The 14,700-nt window shown below is 35.7% G+C and overlaps 1 protein-coding gene across 1 annotated transcript; it reads right to left on the reverse strand.

Annotated features, from left to right (window-relative positions):
- Window positions 1-261: 261 nt before the first annotated feature.
- On the reverse strand, window positions 262-14,113 carry LOC125680228 (sodium/mannose cotransporter SLC5A10-like). Its single transcript, XM_048919666.2, has 15 exons — window positions 14,033-14,113; window positions 13,866-13,937; window positions 12,161-12,265; window positions 11,964-12,023; window positions 11,736-11,840; window positions 9,565-9,670; window positions 9,097-9,177; window positions 8,129-8,409; window positions 7,876-8,011; window positions 7,677-7,784; window positions 5,849-5,999; window positions 5,470-5,638; window positions 5,002-5,217; window positions 713-788; window positions 262-494 (listed from the first exon to the last, which is right to left on the reverse strand). The coding sequence occupies exons 1-15, from the start codon at window positions 14,111-14,113 to the stop codon at window positions 262-264; spliced, it is 1,980 nt and encodes a 659-aa protein (XP_048775623.2).
- Window positions 14,114-14,700: the final 587 nt, after the last annotated feature.

A 14,700-nucleotide genomic window follows, 5' to 3' on the forward strand; every position in this document is an offset into this window, starting at 1 on the left:
TTAACTCAGTCGTTTCGGGTATGTTATGCCAAATATTAGAAAATGAGAAAACAGTAGAACGTACTGATTTTTTAAATGTAGCACACATGTCCAGCAGTTGGAACTGATGATTATGTCTCGGATTGAGGTTTACAACTTTTTGTCAACACCAGCGCTCATCAATTTCGTGAAAATTTTAATAAAAGAACAACGCAGTCAAAGTATGCAACGTCATAAGACATGAATGTAAATTGTCTTAACACTAGGAACCCTGGTATCATTCTAAGCAAAATAAACGTAAAGAAACACAAAAACAGCAATCAGAATCAAGGCATTGATGTTCAGGATGATATTTGTCTTCCTTGTCATATATAATTTTCTTCTGAAGCGTAATCCGGGTCCGTCTTCATTCTCCAATGAGGAACAACTTGTGCGAAATTTCTCGTTTTTGAGGGATTCATTCTCACCATCTTCGGATGTTACCTCTACCGAAATGTCGTTGAGTTTGACCATTTCTAGAAAGTATGATTTTATGCTGATAAAACAATGTTGGAAGAGGAATTATTTCACTCTGTGACTGTTATGAGTACCCAGATTTATCTTCGGTTTTAAGTATACAATATATATATAAAATATTATATATATATATATGCATGTGTGTCTTTATAGTTTTTCGAGAATTTGAATTCAACTTCTAAATTTCGAATTTGAGTATCATTTAAGTAAAACAAACCTGATGTAATTACGCTTCTCTCTTCCTTTGGTGGTGCTTCAAATTTTTCAGTCGTCCAAACAGTTAATCCTTTTAACTAGAAATAAACATGGTGCATTATGTATAGACAGGACAAGAAACACATTCTGTAATTATGAGCTTTTATCCTAAATGTGTTTTTGTTTGTAAGATGTTCAATGTCCCATTCAAGATTTTTTCACTTATGTTGAGACACCATCATGTGAATTGCCACAAATTGTGACCTATTCATGACCCATACGGCCATAGCAGTAAGGTTCTTCCTTGTGCCAAAGTCTCCCATGACAAGTGACCTCCACTTTCAAGGTCATATCCGAAAGTCGTCAGATATCATGATTTATTGAAGAGATCTTGTTTCAATGCTATCATTACTCTTTCAAATTTTAATTCAAAACTTATATATAGATCTTCTCACTAACAAATCAGTTGATAAGTTTAAATGCCTTTTTCAATTCATCCTTCTCTTAATTTTGATCCGTTTCATCATTTATTTTCTTTACTAGTACACTCCATCAATCTAGTGATGTCTTAACTAGTACACTCCATCAATCTAGTGATGTCTTAACTAGTACATTCCATCAATCTAATGATGTCTTAACTAGTACACTCCATCAATCTAGTGATGCCTTAACTCCATAAATCTAGTGATGCCTTAACTCCACCAATCTAGTGATGCCTTAACTAGTACACTCCATCAATCTAGTGATATCTTAACTAGTACACTACATCAATTTAGTGATGCCTTAACTAGTACACTACATCAATCTAGTGATGCCTTAACTAGTACACTACATCAATCTAGTGATGTCTTAACTAGTACACTACATCAATCTAGTGATGTCTTAACTAGTACACTACACCAATCTAGTGATGCCTTAACTAGTACACTCCATCAATCTAGTGATGCCTTAACTAGTACACTACATCAATCTAGTGATGCCTTAACTAGTACACTACATCAATCTAGTGATGCCTTAACTAGCACACCCCATCAATCTAGTGATGTCTTAACTCCATCAATCTAGTGATGCCTTAACTCCACCAATCTAGTGATGCCTTAATTAGTACACTCCATCAATCTAGTGATGTCTTAACTAGCACACTCCATCAATCTAGTGATGCCTTAACTCCATCAATCTAGTGATGCCTTAACTCCATCAATCTAGTGATGCCTTAACTAGTACACTACATCAATCTAGTGATGCCTTAACTCCATCAATCTAGTGATGCCTTAACTAGTACACTCCATCAATCTAGTGATGCCTTAACTCCATCAATCTAGTGATGTCTTTACTAGTACACTACATAAATCTAGTGATGCCTTAACTCCATCAATCTAGTGATGTCTTTACTAGTACACTACATAAATCTAGTGATGCCTTAACTAGTACACTACATCAATCTAGTGATGCCTTAACTCCATCAATCTAGTGATGCCTTAACTAGTACACTCCATCAATCTAGTGATGCCTTAACTCCATCAATCTAGTGATGTCTTTACTAGTACACTACATAAATCTAGTGATGCCTTAACTAGTACACTACATCAATCTAGTGATGTCTTAACTAGTACACTACATCAATCTAGTGATGTCTTAACTAGTACACTACATCAATCTAGTGATGCCTTAACTAGTACACTCCATCGATCTAGTGATGTCTTAATTCCATCAATCTAGTGATGTCTTAACTAGTACATTCCATCAATCTAGTGATGTCTTAACTCCATCAATCTAGTGACGCCTTAACTAGTACACTCCATCAATCTAGTGATGCCTTAACTAGTACATTCCATCAATCTAGTGATGCCTTAACTCCATCAATCTAGTGATGTCTTAACTAGTACACTCCATCAATCTAGTGATGTCTTAACTAGTACATTCCATCAATCTTATGATGCCTTAACTCCATCAATCTAGTGATGTCTTTACTAGTACACTCCATCAATCTAGTGATGTCTTAACTAGTACACTTTATCAATCTAGTGATGCCTTAACTAGTACACTCCATCAATCTAGTGATGTCTTAACTAGTACACTCCATCAATCTAGTGATGCCTTAACTCCATCAATCTAGTGATGTCTTAACTCCATCAATCTAGTGATGTCTTAACTCCATCAATCTAGTGATGCCTTAACTAGCACACTCCATCAATCTAGTGATGCCTTAACTCCATCAATCTAGTGATGTCTTAACTAGTACACTCCATCAATCTAGTGATGTCTTAACTAGTACATTCCATCAATCTAGTGATGCCTTAACTCCATCAATCTAGTGATGTCTTAACTAGTACATTCCATCAATCTAGTGATGCCTTAACTCCATCAATCTAGTGATGTCTTAACTAGTACACTCCATCAATCTAGTGATGCCTTAACTCCATCAATCTAGTGATGTCTTAACTAGTACATTCCATCAATCTAGTGATGCCTTAACTCCATCAATCTAGTGATGTCTTAACTATTACATTCCATCAATCTAGTGATGCCTTAACTATTACATTCCATCAATATAGTGATGCCTTAACTAGTACACTCCATCAATCTAGTGATGTCTTAACTAGTACATTCCATCAATCTAGTGATGTCTTAACTATTACATTCCATCAATCTAGTGATGTCTTAACTCCATCAATCTAGTGATGTCTTAACTAGTACACTCCATCAATCTAGTGATGCCTTAACTAGTACACTACATCAATCTAGTGATGCCTTAACTAGCACACTCCATCAATCTAGTGATGTCTTAACTCCATCAATCTAGTGATGCCTTAACTCCACCAATCTAGTGATGCCTTAACTAGTACACTCCATCAATCTAGTGATGTCTTAACTAGCACACTCCATCAATCTAGTGATGCCTTAACTCCATCAATCTAGTGATGCCTTAACTCCATCAATCTAGTGATGCCTTAACTATTACATTCCATCAATCTAGTGATGTCTTAACTATTACATTCCATCAATCTAGTGATGTCTTAACTAGTACACTCCATCAATCTAGTGATGTCTTAACTCCATCAATCTAGTGATGCTTAACTAGTACACTCCATCAATCTAGTGATGCCTTAACTCCATCAATCTAGTGATGTCTTAACTAGCACACTCCATCAATGTAGTGATGTCTTAACTCCATCAATCTAGTGATGCCTTAACTCCACCAATCTAGTGATGCCTTAACTAGTACACTCCATCAATCTAGTGATGTCTTAACTAGCACACTCCATCAATCTAGTGATGCCTTAACTCCATCAATCTAGTGATGCCTTAACTCCATCAATCTAGTGAAGCCTTAACTATTACATTCCATCAATCTAGTGATGCCTTAACTATTACATTCCATCAATCTAGTGATGCCTTAACTAGTACACTCCATCAATCTAGTGATGCCTTAACTAGTACACTACATCAATCTAGTGATGCCTTAACTCCATCAATCTAGTGATGTCTTAACTAGTACACTCCATCAATCTAGTGATGCCTTAACTAGTACACTCCATCAATCTAGTGATGTCTTAACTAGTACATTCCATCAATCTAGTGATGTCTTAACTAGTACATTCCATCAATCTAGTGATATCTTAACTAGTACATTCCATCAATCTAGTGATGCCTTAACTATTACATTCCATCAATCTAGTGATGTCTTAACTAGTACACTACATCAATCTAGTGATGTCTTAACTAGTACATTCCATCAATCTAGTGATGTCTTAACTAATGCACTCCATCAATCTAGTGATGCCTTAACTAGTACACTCCATCAATCTAGTGATGTCTTAACTAGTACATTCCATCAATCTAGTGATGTCTTAACTCCATCAATCTAGTGATGCCTTAACTCCATCAATCTAGTGATGTCTTAACTAGTACACTCCATCAATCTAGTGATGTCTTAACTAGCACACTCCATCAATCTAGTGATGTCTTAACTAGTACATTCCATCAATCTAGTGATGTCTTAACTCCATCAATCTAGTGATTTCTTAACTCCATCAATCTAGTGATGCCTTAACTAGTACATTCCATCAATCTAGTGATGTCTTAACTAGTACACTCCATCAATCTAGTGATGCCTTAACTAGTACATTCCATCAATCTAGTGATGCCTTTGTTGACCGTACTGAAATCAGTGCTCTCTGTTTAGGCGCGTTGGTTATGCCTTCCGGTAAAATACTATTGCTGATTCTCAAAAATGGTTATTCTACTATTGTTATATAAAACAAAATTGATAAAATGAGAAGGCCTTTCTGTTTATAAAAGTACTCTTACCGCTTTCCTTGGCGGCGCCTTGGTTAGCAGACTTACGGTGAGACATACTGCCCAGGACAGACCCAGCAGGAGGACGGAGAAATAAGTGAAATGGATATCGGCAACCACACCAGGGCGAGTGTCTGCTTCTCCACATCTAGGTGAGGGGTATACAAAGTCCAGGATCATCCGTGTAACGCCTATCACGTGACCAATCAGCATACCCCAGAACGCACCCTGCAGGATAAATGTTACCCATGTTTTGTAGGACTTTTGTTTATCAAATTCTGTAGAAGAATACATCTATTTTTCTAAATATATGTACATCCAACAACCAATGATCTAATCTCGGAAAACGCATTATTCTACGACATTGAGATATGATTTTAATGGACTTAACACTTGTGATTAAGCTACATATTCATAAGTAAAACACGCATGGTTCGACGTAAATAACAGGTATGTGTCATTAGTTTGTATCGTATATACTTGTTCGTTGACTCTAGGGACAAATATAGACAGCAGGAAAATCCCTCCAATCGGAGGGGCCAGGTATCCTGTTAGGGCTTGTATTGTAAAATAGAGTTGTCCCCCTTGTGCTGCTTGAATTAAAGGAATCCAGAGAACGCTGACTCCCACAAGGACCACAACAAATATCCTACAATCGAAAAGGAACAAGCATGTTAACACGTGATTCTATTTTAGTAACAAAAGAGGGTGAAAAAAAGATTGATTTAAGATCCATATAAGTATCTTACCTATTTCAAATTTATTCAACATACATTGACATGTTTTGGCTTACTTGATTTGAAAATGACCAAAGAACATGCAAGGAACATGCATCTTGTAGAAAATTTACCAGACGTACTTTCCTACAATGAGAAGTTCCCTTTCTGTGGCTTGATTTCTAAAGCGTGTCCACAGATCCATAGTAAACAGAGTGGCGGAGCTGTTAAAGATCGACGTCAGAGAACTCATCAAAGCAGCTATCATCACTGCCATCATCAGTCCGCGCATGCCTTAAAGCGCAATATCATCCTTTAATATTTTCTTTCTATCTACGACAACATACATGCTTTTGATCAGTTATATTTTGCAAGTTCGAACCAAAATATCCTTAGACCCCAACACTTTTCTGAGCCGCTCTGCTCTTGGTGTGAACAGAATCGAAAATCAAACTTGGCTTGATTACATAATGGTGATTTTGTATTTAAGAATAATTTGACAAATAAAGCATTGGTTAATAAAATTTCATGTTCACAAACGGTCTGTTGGAATACCCATGGGCACGAATTGTGTTCCATTATTAGCTGATCTATTTTTAATTTCTTAGTAGGAAGAATTATTCAAAAGCTTCTATCTTGCTGTTGCCTTCATTTCAACATTTAGGTATATCGACGACGTTTTATCTATTAAGGATACTTATTTTCAGTCATATGTGGATTCAATATATCCGAGTGAACTCGAAATATAAGACAATACAGAGTCTTCAATATCTGCTTCATATTTTAGTATTTCATTGAACATAGATGCCAGCGGTAAACTAACAACACAGCTATATGCAAGGTGAAGATAACGAACAGTGATCAATCTCATAACTCCTATATGATATATATGACAAACGAGATTACTTCAGTTTCTCCATCGCCAACTTTCCATATTTGTATAACAACATTCCATTAACACCTGCATACATTGTATTGTGTTTATGTTTCTGAACTGATTCGATACACGAGAACGTTATCTACGTATGATGAATTTTTAAATCGAGGCAGACTACTGGCAAATAAGTTGATGTTACAGGGTTTTCAACAGTTTCGTTTAATATCATCATTTCTCAAATTCTATTGTCGTTACAATGGTCAAATTTGCAAATACAAGCTATCACTGGCTCGAATGCTGTCTGATGTTTTAATTTCAATTACATACCTATTTTGACTACAGGATGACCGTTTACCTGATCAAAATATAGGGCTCGTGTTAGGTCGTTCTTGGCACACTGATTTTGATTATGGATTACACCATTTACCTAATTAAGATATAGGGTTCACGGCGAGTGTAACTGGCCAACAGGGGATGCTTATTCCTCCAAAGCACTTGGTCCCACCGCTGGTATGTCAAGGGGTCTGTATTTGCCCAACTCTATTTTGGATTGTTTATAGGAGTTATGAAATTGATCACTGTTCGTTATCTTCACCTTTCACTTAATATGTGTGTGGAGGGATGTGGGTGTGAGATTAATGACATTGATCGTTGTTCGTTATTTTCACTTATTCATTTTGATCAGGTAAAAGGAGTAATCCCTAGTCAAAATCAACATGAAAAGAACGGCCTAACAATTACTATGAAATACGTTAAACAACATTCGACCTAATAACAGGTTGTTGTTGCAAACTACGGTAGACCATTATAACAACAATAGAATTCGCAAAATGCTGACTTTGAACTCCTGTAACATCCTTTTCCAATTGATCCTATGTTATTACTCTTTGAGAATTGACATGAACCTTACCAAGAAAATCACCCAATATTACTTGAATGCTTAATAGAAATTCACCCAGTGGCTCTGAGGAATTTCAATTACAGAATACAGCAATATGGAATCCTAAAAGTCCGACTTTGAAATCGCAGACGATGTACAAATCCCTACCATGTAGTAAAGCTCAAGCAAACATTCAGCTACCGAGTGGACTCACCAGTAGGAGCCAAGTCTAGAATTAGCTTAGGATAGGCAATGTTGGAACAGCCAGCTGGGTTTTCACACACCTCCATGCAAATCTGAGGATCTACGCATGCCACGGCGTCTGAATGAAATACGTGATCAACATATCAATAAGGATAACTTGTTACCAAATACATTTAATGGTCTGTAGGTAAAATGTAATTTATCCCTACCTGGAAATAATACTCTGCTTATCATCCCCGGAAAAATGATAATAAACATAGGTAAAAACTTCAGGTATGAAGCAAATATGGTGGATGCTCTGGCGTGGGCTATATTTTTGGCAGCCAAGGTTCTCTGAACGATCAACTGTTAATATGATTATAAGAGAAAACATGGGTATAGGAAATATTTTCAAATATATGTAAGTCTATAGAAATAGATAACATTAAAGTAAATGACCAAAAGTTTTTTTTTCAGCAATACCTGGTCGCAGCACCAAAACCAAGTGCCAATGAAAGTAGTCCGGATCATTACGCCGGGCCAGGGTAAATCTGAGTTAACTGGGTCCCGGAATATGTGGAATGCATCAGAACGAGGCAATCCGCACTGCTGACTGACGTTAGAAAATAGACCGTCCGTCAGGTTATACGTGTTGTTTAATGACGACAGATTTACAGGCATGAACAACACGCTGCTCTCCGTAGAAGGAATGGCCTCGAAATACTTTTCAAATAATGCAGATATTCCACCAACTTTTATGAAACCTAAAAAGTAAATTCTTGTTTTTTCAGTGAAGTATACGAAAAACACTCTCTTTGACCACTCAAATTTGCTTCAGTAACTCAGTTTTTATTCCAATTTTATGAACATGACCTGGATTCGGAATAATGAAGTCAATTCTACTAATTGTCTGTATTTTGACATAAAATGTCTATTTTCCCGCGGTGTTTCGTCCATAAACTATCAGTGCTGGATTTGATGATCTTTATGCTATAGATTTACCTTTCCAGTATCCGTAAGTGAAAGGAAAAAGGTTGTTTGTCCAAAGTTTCACTCTGTATATTCTAAGATAAAATCTGTTACAAAAAGCACTATCTCAACAAGATTTGAGTAAAATTGACAAATTGAAATTAACAAATTTTGTTAGATATTCGCAGTGACTATCAATATTAGCGAAACACTATGTGAAGCTATACTGGACTTGACTTGGATTTCTCGGGAAAAAAACTCAGATTTTCTTTATTTGAGCTGTCAAATTTGAGTAAAATCTTAGACTTTCGACTTACATTTTCCCCGAAACATTCAAGCCGGATGTCGTTTATGAAATGAAATAGAATTTTGCCTTTCTTTAAAGCATTGATAAACTTAAAATTCACGGGGTCCAAAGATAACTGTTCTCGTATATTGTCGTATATTGTCCTTTGGTATATTGATCAAACAATTAGCCTTACTCATTATGGACAAAGCTGTAGCTCCGACAACCATGATGATGGTCTGCAATGTGTCTGTAAATATCACAGCAGCCAGTCCGCCTGTTAGGCAACATATAGTCAGAGAAATATATACAGTAAACCATGCTCATAGCGAATATATTATCTAATTCCTTTTAACAGATACTTTTGAGTTCGGGTGATATTTGCAATAATTACACACACACACACACACACACACACACACACACACACACATATATATATATATATATATATATATATATATATCAAGTGAAATTAAACACTCATCGCAAATGTGCATTATATACAAAATTGCAATGATTTTTAAATCCGAAGCAAGCCTAAAAGATTTTTAAACGATAATACAAGCAGAAGCGATATCATAATCGTGTAAACAAAAAACTTCTGCAATTGAATTATGACAGTAATTCAAATGTGGCAAATTGTTTAGCTTATCGATCTCACCCAAGATAGTGTAAAGAGCAGTAACAGCCAGTAAAATAAGGATAGACAGATAGGTGTTCCACCCCACGGCCTGTTGTATAAACACAGCACCAGCGTACACGTCAACCTGCAACGTCAGATTAGTACTGTCAATACAACGTCAGATTAGTACTGTCAGTACAACGTCAGATTATAGTACTGTCAGTACAACGTCAGATTAGTACTGTCAATTCAATGACAACGTCAGAATAATACTGTCAATTCATTAACAACGTCAGATTAGTACTGTCAATTCATTAACAACGTCAGATTAATATTGTTAATTCAACAACACCGTCAGATTAGTACTGTCAATTCATAAACAACGTCAGATTAGTACTGTCAATTCATTAAGAACGTCAGATTAGTATTGTCAATTCATTAAGAACGTCAGATTAGAATTGTTAATTCAACAACACCGTCAGATTAGTACTGTCAATTCAATGACGTCAGATTAGTATTGTCAATTCAATAAAAACGTCAGATTAGTACTGTCAATTCATTAACAACGTCAGATTAGTACTGTCAGTACAACGTCAATTCATTAACGTCAGATTAGTACTGTCAATTGAATAACAACGTCAGATTAGTACTGTCAATTCATTAACAACATCAGATTAGTACTGTCAATTCATTAACAACGTCAGATTAGTACTGTCAGTACAACGTCAGATTGGTACTGTCAATTCAATAATAACAACGTCAGTACTGTCAATTCCTTAAACAACAAGATCAGATTGGCATTATCAACTAGGTCGGATTGGTACCTTCATTTTAATACATTCCACTTTCGTGTTTTGTATAAATGAGTCTATAGACTGAAATATCCTATACGTTGTATTTTTCCAAGTGTCTAATTTAAGATGCATGTGTCAAGTGTACATGTAAGAAAAAGATTAAATTGCAGAATATCTCCTTCTAGAATGTTCATGCATATTAATAATATAGGATTAAACATTCTTTTTGAAGAATGTATCGATGTGTAAACTCCGGACATTTTACTCACAAACTGAATAAAAGTGCGAAGCACTTTTATGTTAAGTTTGTGAGTAAAATGTCCGGAGTTTAAACATCGATAAATTCTTTAAAAAGAATGTTTGATTCTTGTAATTCCAATTCATTCACTTTATTAACAATTGCAAAAATTTGAATAGTTTCCCCGCACTATGTTATTTGTTTTCAGGCGTGTATGAATCCATCGCGTTTTCGGGTTTATTGATGTATAAACTCTTGTTCAGCTTTATTTTTGTCCAGTCAGAACAATTGTATGAATAACATTGGAATTATGAACCCTTATTTGATAAAGGATAATAGATTGCGCATCTCTTTACCGATATCTTGATAACAATATAAGACAGTTGAAATATGATTTACTGATATCTTAGTAACAATGTAAGACAGTTGAACTCTGATTTACCGATATCTTGATAACAATATAAGACAGTTGAACTCTGATTTACTGATATCTTGATAACAATATAAGACAGTTGAACTCTGATTTACTGATATCTTGATAACAATATAAGACAGTTGAAATCTGATTTACTTACCTATATCTTGATAACAATATAAGAGAGTTGAAGTCTGATTTACTGATATCTTGATAACAATATAAGACAGTTGAAATCTGATTTACTTACCTATATCTTGATAACAATATAAGACAGTTGAAGTCTGATTTACTTATTGATATCTTGATAACAATATAAGACAGTTGAAGTCTGATTTACTTACCGATATCTTGATAACAATATAAGACAGTTGAAGTCTTATTTACTTACCGATATCTTGATAACAATATAAGACAATTGAAGTCTTATTTACTTACCGATATCTTGATAACAATATAAAACAGTTGATGTCTGATTTACTTACCGATATCTTGGTAACAATATAAGACAGTTGAAGTCTTATTTACTTACCGATATCTTGATAACAATATAAGACAATTGAAGTCTGATTTACTTACCTATATCTTGATAACAATATAAGACAGTTGAAGTCTGATTTACTGATATCTTGATAACAATATAAGACAGTTGAAGTCTGATTTACTTATTGATATCTTGGTAACAATATAAGACAGTTGAAGTCCGATTTACTTACTGATATCTTGATAACAATATAAGACAGTTGAAGTCTTATTTACTTACCGATATCTTGGTAACAACATAAGACAGTTGAAGTATCAGGCTGTGATAAATTCTTAATCTTTTCCCGCCAAAACGTCTCTTCAGAAATTCTGGGATCGTGTAAATCTGGATTTTTACAACATATGAAGCATTATATGGAAACATGATAAACGCGGAGATTGATATTTTGAAATATAAGTATAGCTTTAACACTACCATAGAGTTTTCTTCATCTTGCAGATCGCTTACCTCTGATGTCAAGTAAACCGGAAGGAATGCCCAACCCAGCATCAACAAGCAAAATACCGCCTGGATCACAACATAACAAAGCCATTAGAAATAATACATTTCAAAAAATGACAGTTTTCTTCTCATTATTTTACAACGTTGCTTTTCGTACTTTGCTAGCCATTCTGAAACGCTGGTATATATTTAACTTTACATACCCCCCATTCAAATGTCACTGCAGCGATCCCACTTGACGCCCCACTTCCGGCCAGGCCAATAAAATGTTCCGCCCCGATGTTGCTGGCAAATAGAGATGCCCCAATCTAAAGAGACACAAAACGAACACTCACACCTAATCTCACCATGTCTTAATGCGCACGGACTACTTTGTTATGAGAAAATAAAACCGATATGCATTGCATTGTTCTTACAAATAAAGCATAGTGTGACAAAATATTTCTTAATAATATGAATTAGAAAATTTGTTGAAAAGGCGACTTGACCAAACGTATTATCTCATAATAATAATAATCATTATTATTATTACAATTCCTCAGATCATTTACATGACTCAACAAACCGATTTTCTTCCAGAGTAAGCTTCTAAAAGCACAATTCACAAAAAAATATTTGCACAAAATCGTCCGTTAAAACCATTTTGCTAAGACATCTTGACAAAACGTATCCAGCATTTCGTGAATTTTGCAAGGTAGCTGTAGACCCTACTTTAAACACATCCTTAGGAATGGCAATTCCCTGATACATTGCTGCTCACAGTCCGCTCCAGCCACAGCGAAGTCAGCAATGACGGAACTGCTGATAAAGGGAATTCTTTACACTGGCAAAAAAACATCGTTATCAAATTACGTTATCATTTTGGCTCAACTTAAGCAAAGGCATAAGTGAGCATTTCTGATTGAAGATTGTAACCCGTCCGTCTGTTGTCTGTACATGTAATCACATTGTTTTCATCCCCCCCCCCCCCCCGGATCTACTGGATCTATTTCAAACTTTGGAACAAAGATGAAGTATAGATCTTATTCCAGTGATGATAATGAATATACTGACCGTGGTGTCACTCAATTACATGTACATACTTTTTGCAAAACAACTACAACATCTTTAAAATGTGAATTAGATTTATTCCCTTTTTCACATACAAACACGTTGATGGTGCAGATGTTTCAACAGTCTCGTTTAAAGTCAACATTTCGCAAATTCTATGGTCGTTATAACAATATAGTTTGCCAATAAAACATATCATTGGGTCAAATGCTGTCTGATTTATTTCATACCGATTGTTAGGCCATTCTTGGCACACTGATTTTGACTTCGGATAACTCCGTTTACTTGATCAGGATATACGGCTCACGGCGGGTATGACCGGTCGACAGGAGACGCTTACTCCTTCTATGCACCTGATCCCACCTCTGGTATAGCCAAGGGTCCGTGTTTGCCCAACTCTCTATTTTGTATTGCTTATAGGAGTTATGAGATTGATCACTGTTCGTTATATTCACATTTCATACACTTTTTGGTCGGGTAAGAAAATGAAATATGTACTTTACTGTACGTGTACTTTCTCATTTACTTTCGAGTTACGTGTAGCTATACAATAATTCAAAGTCTTTTAATTTGACATGCTGAATTTTTTTTCCTGCTGTGTACATTCTAGTTTGTTATTTGATGGTGATGCTGGGTTGCATTACCAATTACTCTTTATTTAACTGTAAAGGCAGTTCGACGTCGGTAAGCATTGTGGTCCATGGACCTCTTAAGTTTGAGTAAATTCTTTATTTACAATGTTATACTGGAACAAATGGTATAGTGATAGACTTCATCCAAAATACATTTGTACTCAACACCCCTACCTGAATGTTGCGATCGGTTAGCTTTTTGTGTGAAAGGTTAACAAAAACTTACCGGGAACGGAATCATGGATCTTCCCGCCAAAAAGTAGCCTTTGGTCGTTTTCTGGTCTCTTCTCCAGATGGACTTTTAGATAGAAGAATCAAAATTTAAAGCAATTTTCTGAATTAATACGCAATGCAGGATTTGTATTTCATGAAATATTCAAATAATAGAATTACCAGAACCCCGACAGCGAAGACGAACACAAAGTACAAAACCAAGACGGTGATGTCGATCCAGTTATCTAAACCGGCTCTCATGGCGGTAACTTCGGTTGTATTTCCTTACAGTTGGAGGTTCCTTGAAGTCCAGTAAAAACCATATATTGCTGCAAATTCTAAGAGGAAAATACACTAGTTTACGGGATTGTAATGATATTTATTTATTTATTTATTCTACATTATTTTAAAAAAAATCAAACCGGGGTATATAAATAGTTTGTTTGCGTTATTTTGGTATCAAGAAGTTTCACAAATAGTATAATCAGTTTCGTATTTTCCACGTGTAGCGGTCGTAATGCAGGGAACTTAAACTGTCTCGCTAGTGACCTAGCTCTTCTAGTGATGTGGTACAGTTCCTTTCTTGATCACGCAAGTTAAGCAATGGCGATCGTGATCAGTACCTGGATTAGTTCTAATGTTTGGTGGGCCTGCTGAGGTGGAGTCCCTTCAGAGCTCTGTATGGATATGGTTTCGTCCGGGCACGGCGAATGCCGTTTGGGAAGAGGTGTCAATCATTCAGAGAGAACTCGCGCTTCAGCGATCGGTATATATAGGGAACTTATACTGCCTCGCTAGAAAGCTAGAATTTCTAGTGATGTGGTAGAGTTACCTTTCTTGATCACGCG

This window comes from Ostrea edulis, chromosome 2 (assembly GCF_947568905.1).
Source record: "Ostrea edulis chromosome 2, xbOstEdul1.1, whole genome shotgun sequence".
Classification (NCBI taxonomy): domain Eukaryota; kingdom Metazoa; phylum Mollusca; class Bivalvia; order Ostreida; family Ostreidae; genus Ostrea; species Ostrea edulis.

Coding starts and splice junctions, on each gene's coding strand:
- LOC125680228 (XM_048919666.2), bottom strand. CDS start 14,113: ATGAGAGCCGGTTTAGATAACTGGATCGACATCACCGTCTTGGTTTTG. Junction 12,266..13,865: donor GATCCATGATTCCGTTCCCG/GTAAGTTTTTGT, acceptor GTGTCTCTTTAG/ATTGGGGCATCTCTATTTGC. Junction 9,178..9,564: donor TGCTCTTTACACTATCTTGG/GTGAGATCGATA, acceptor GTTGCCTAACAG/GCGGACTGGCTGCTGTGATA.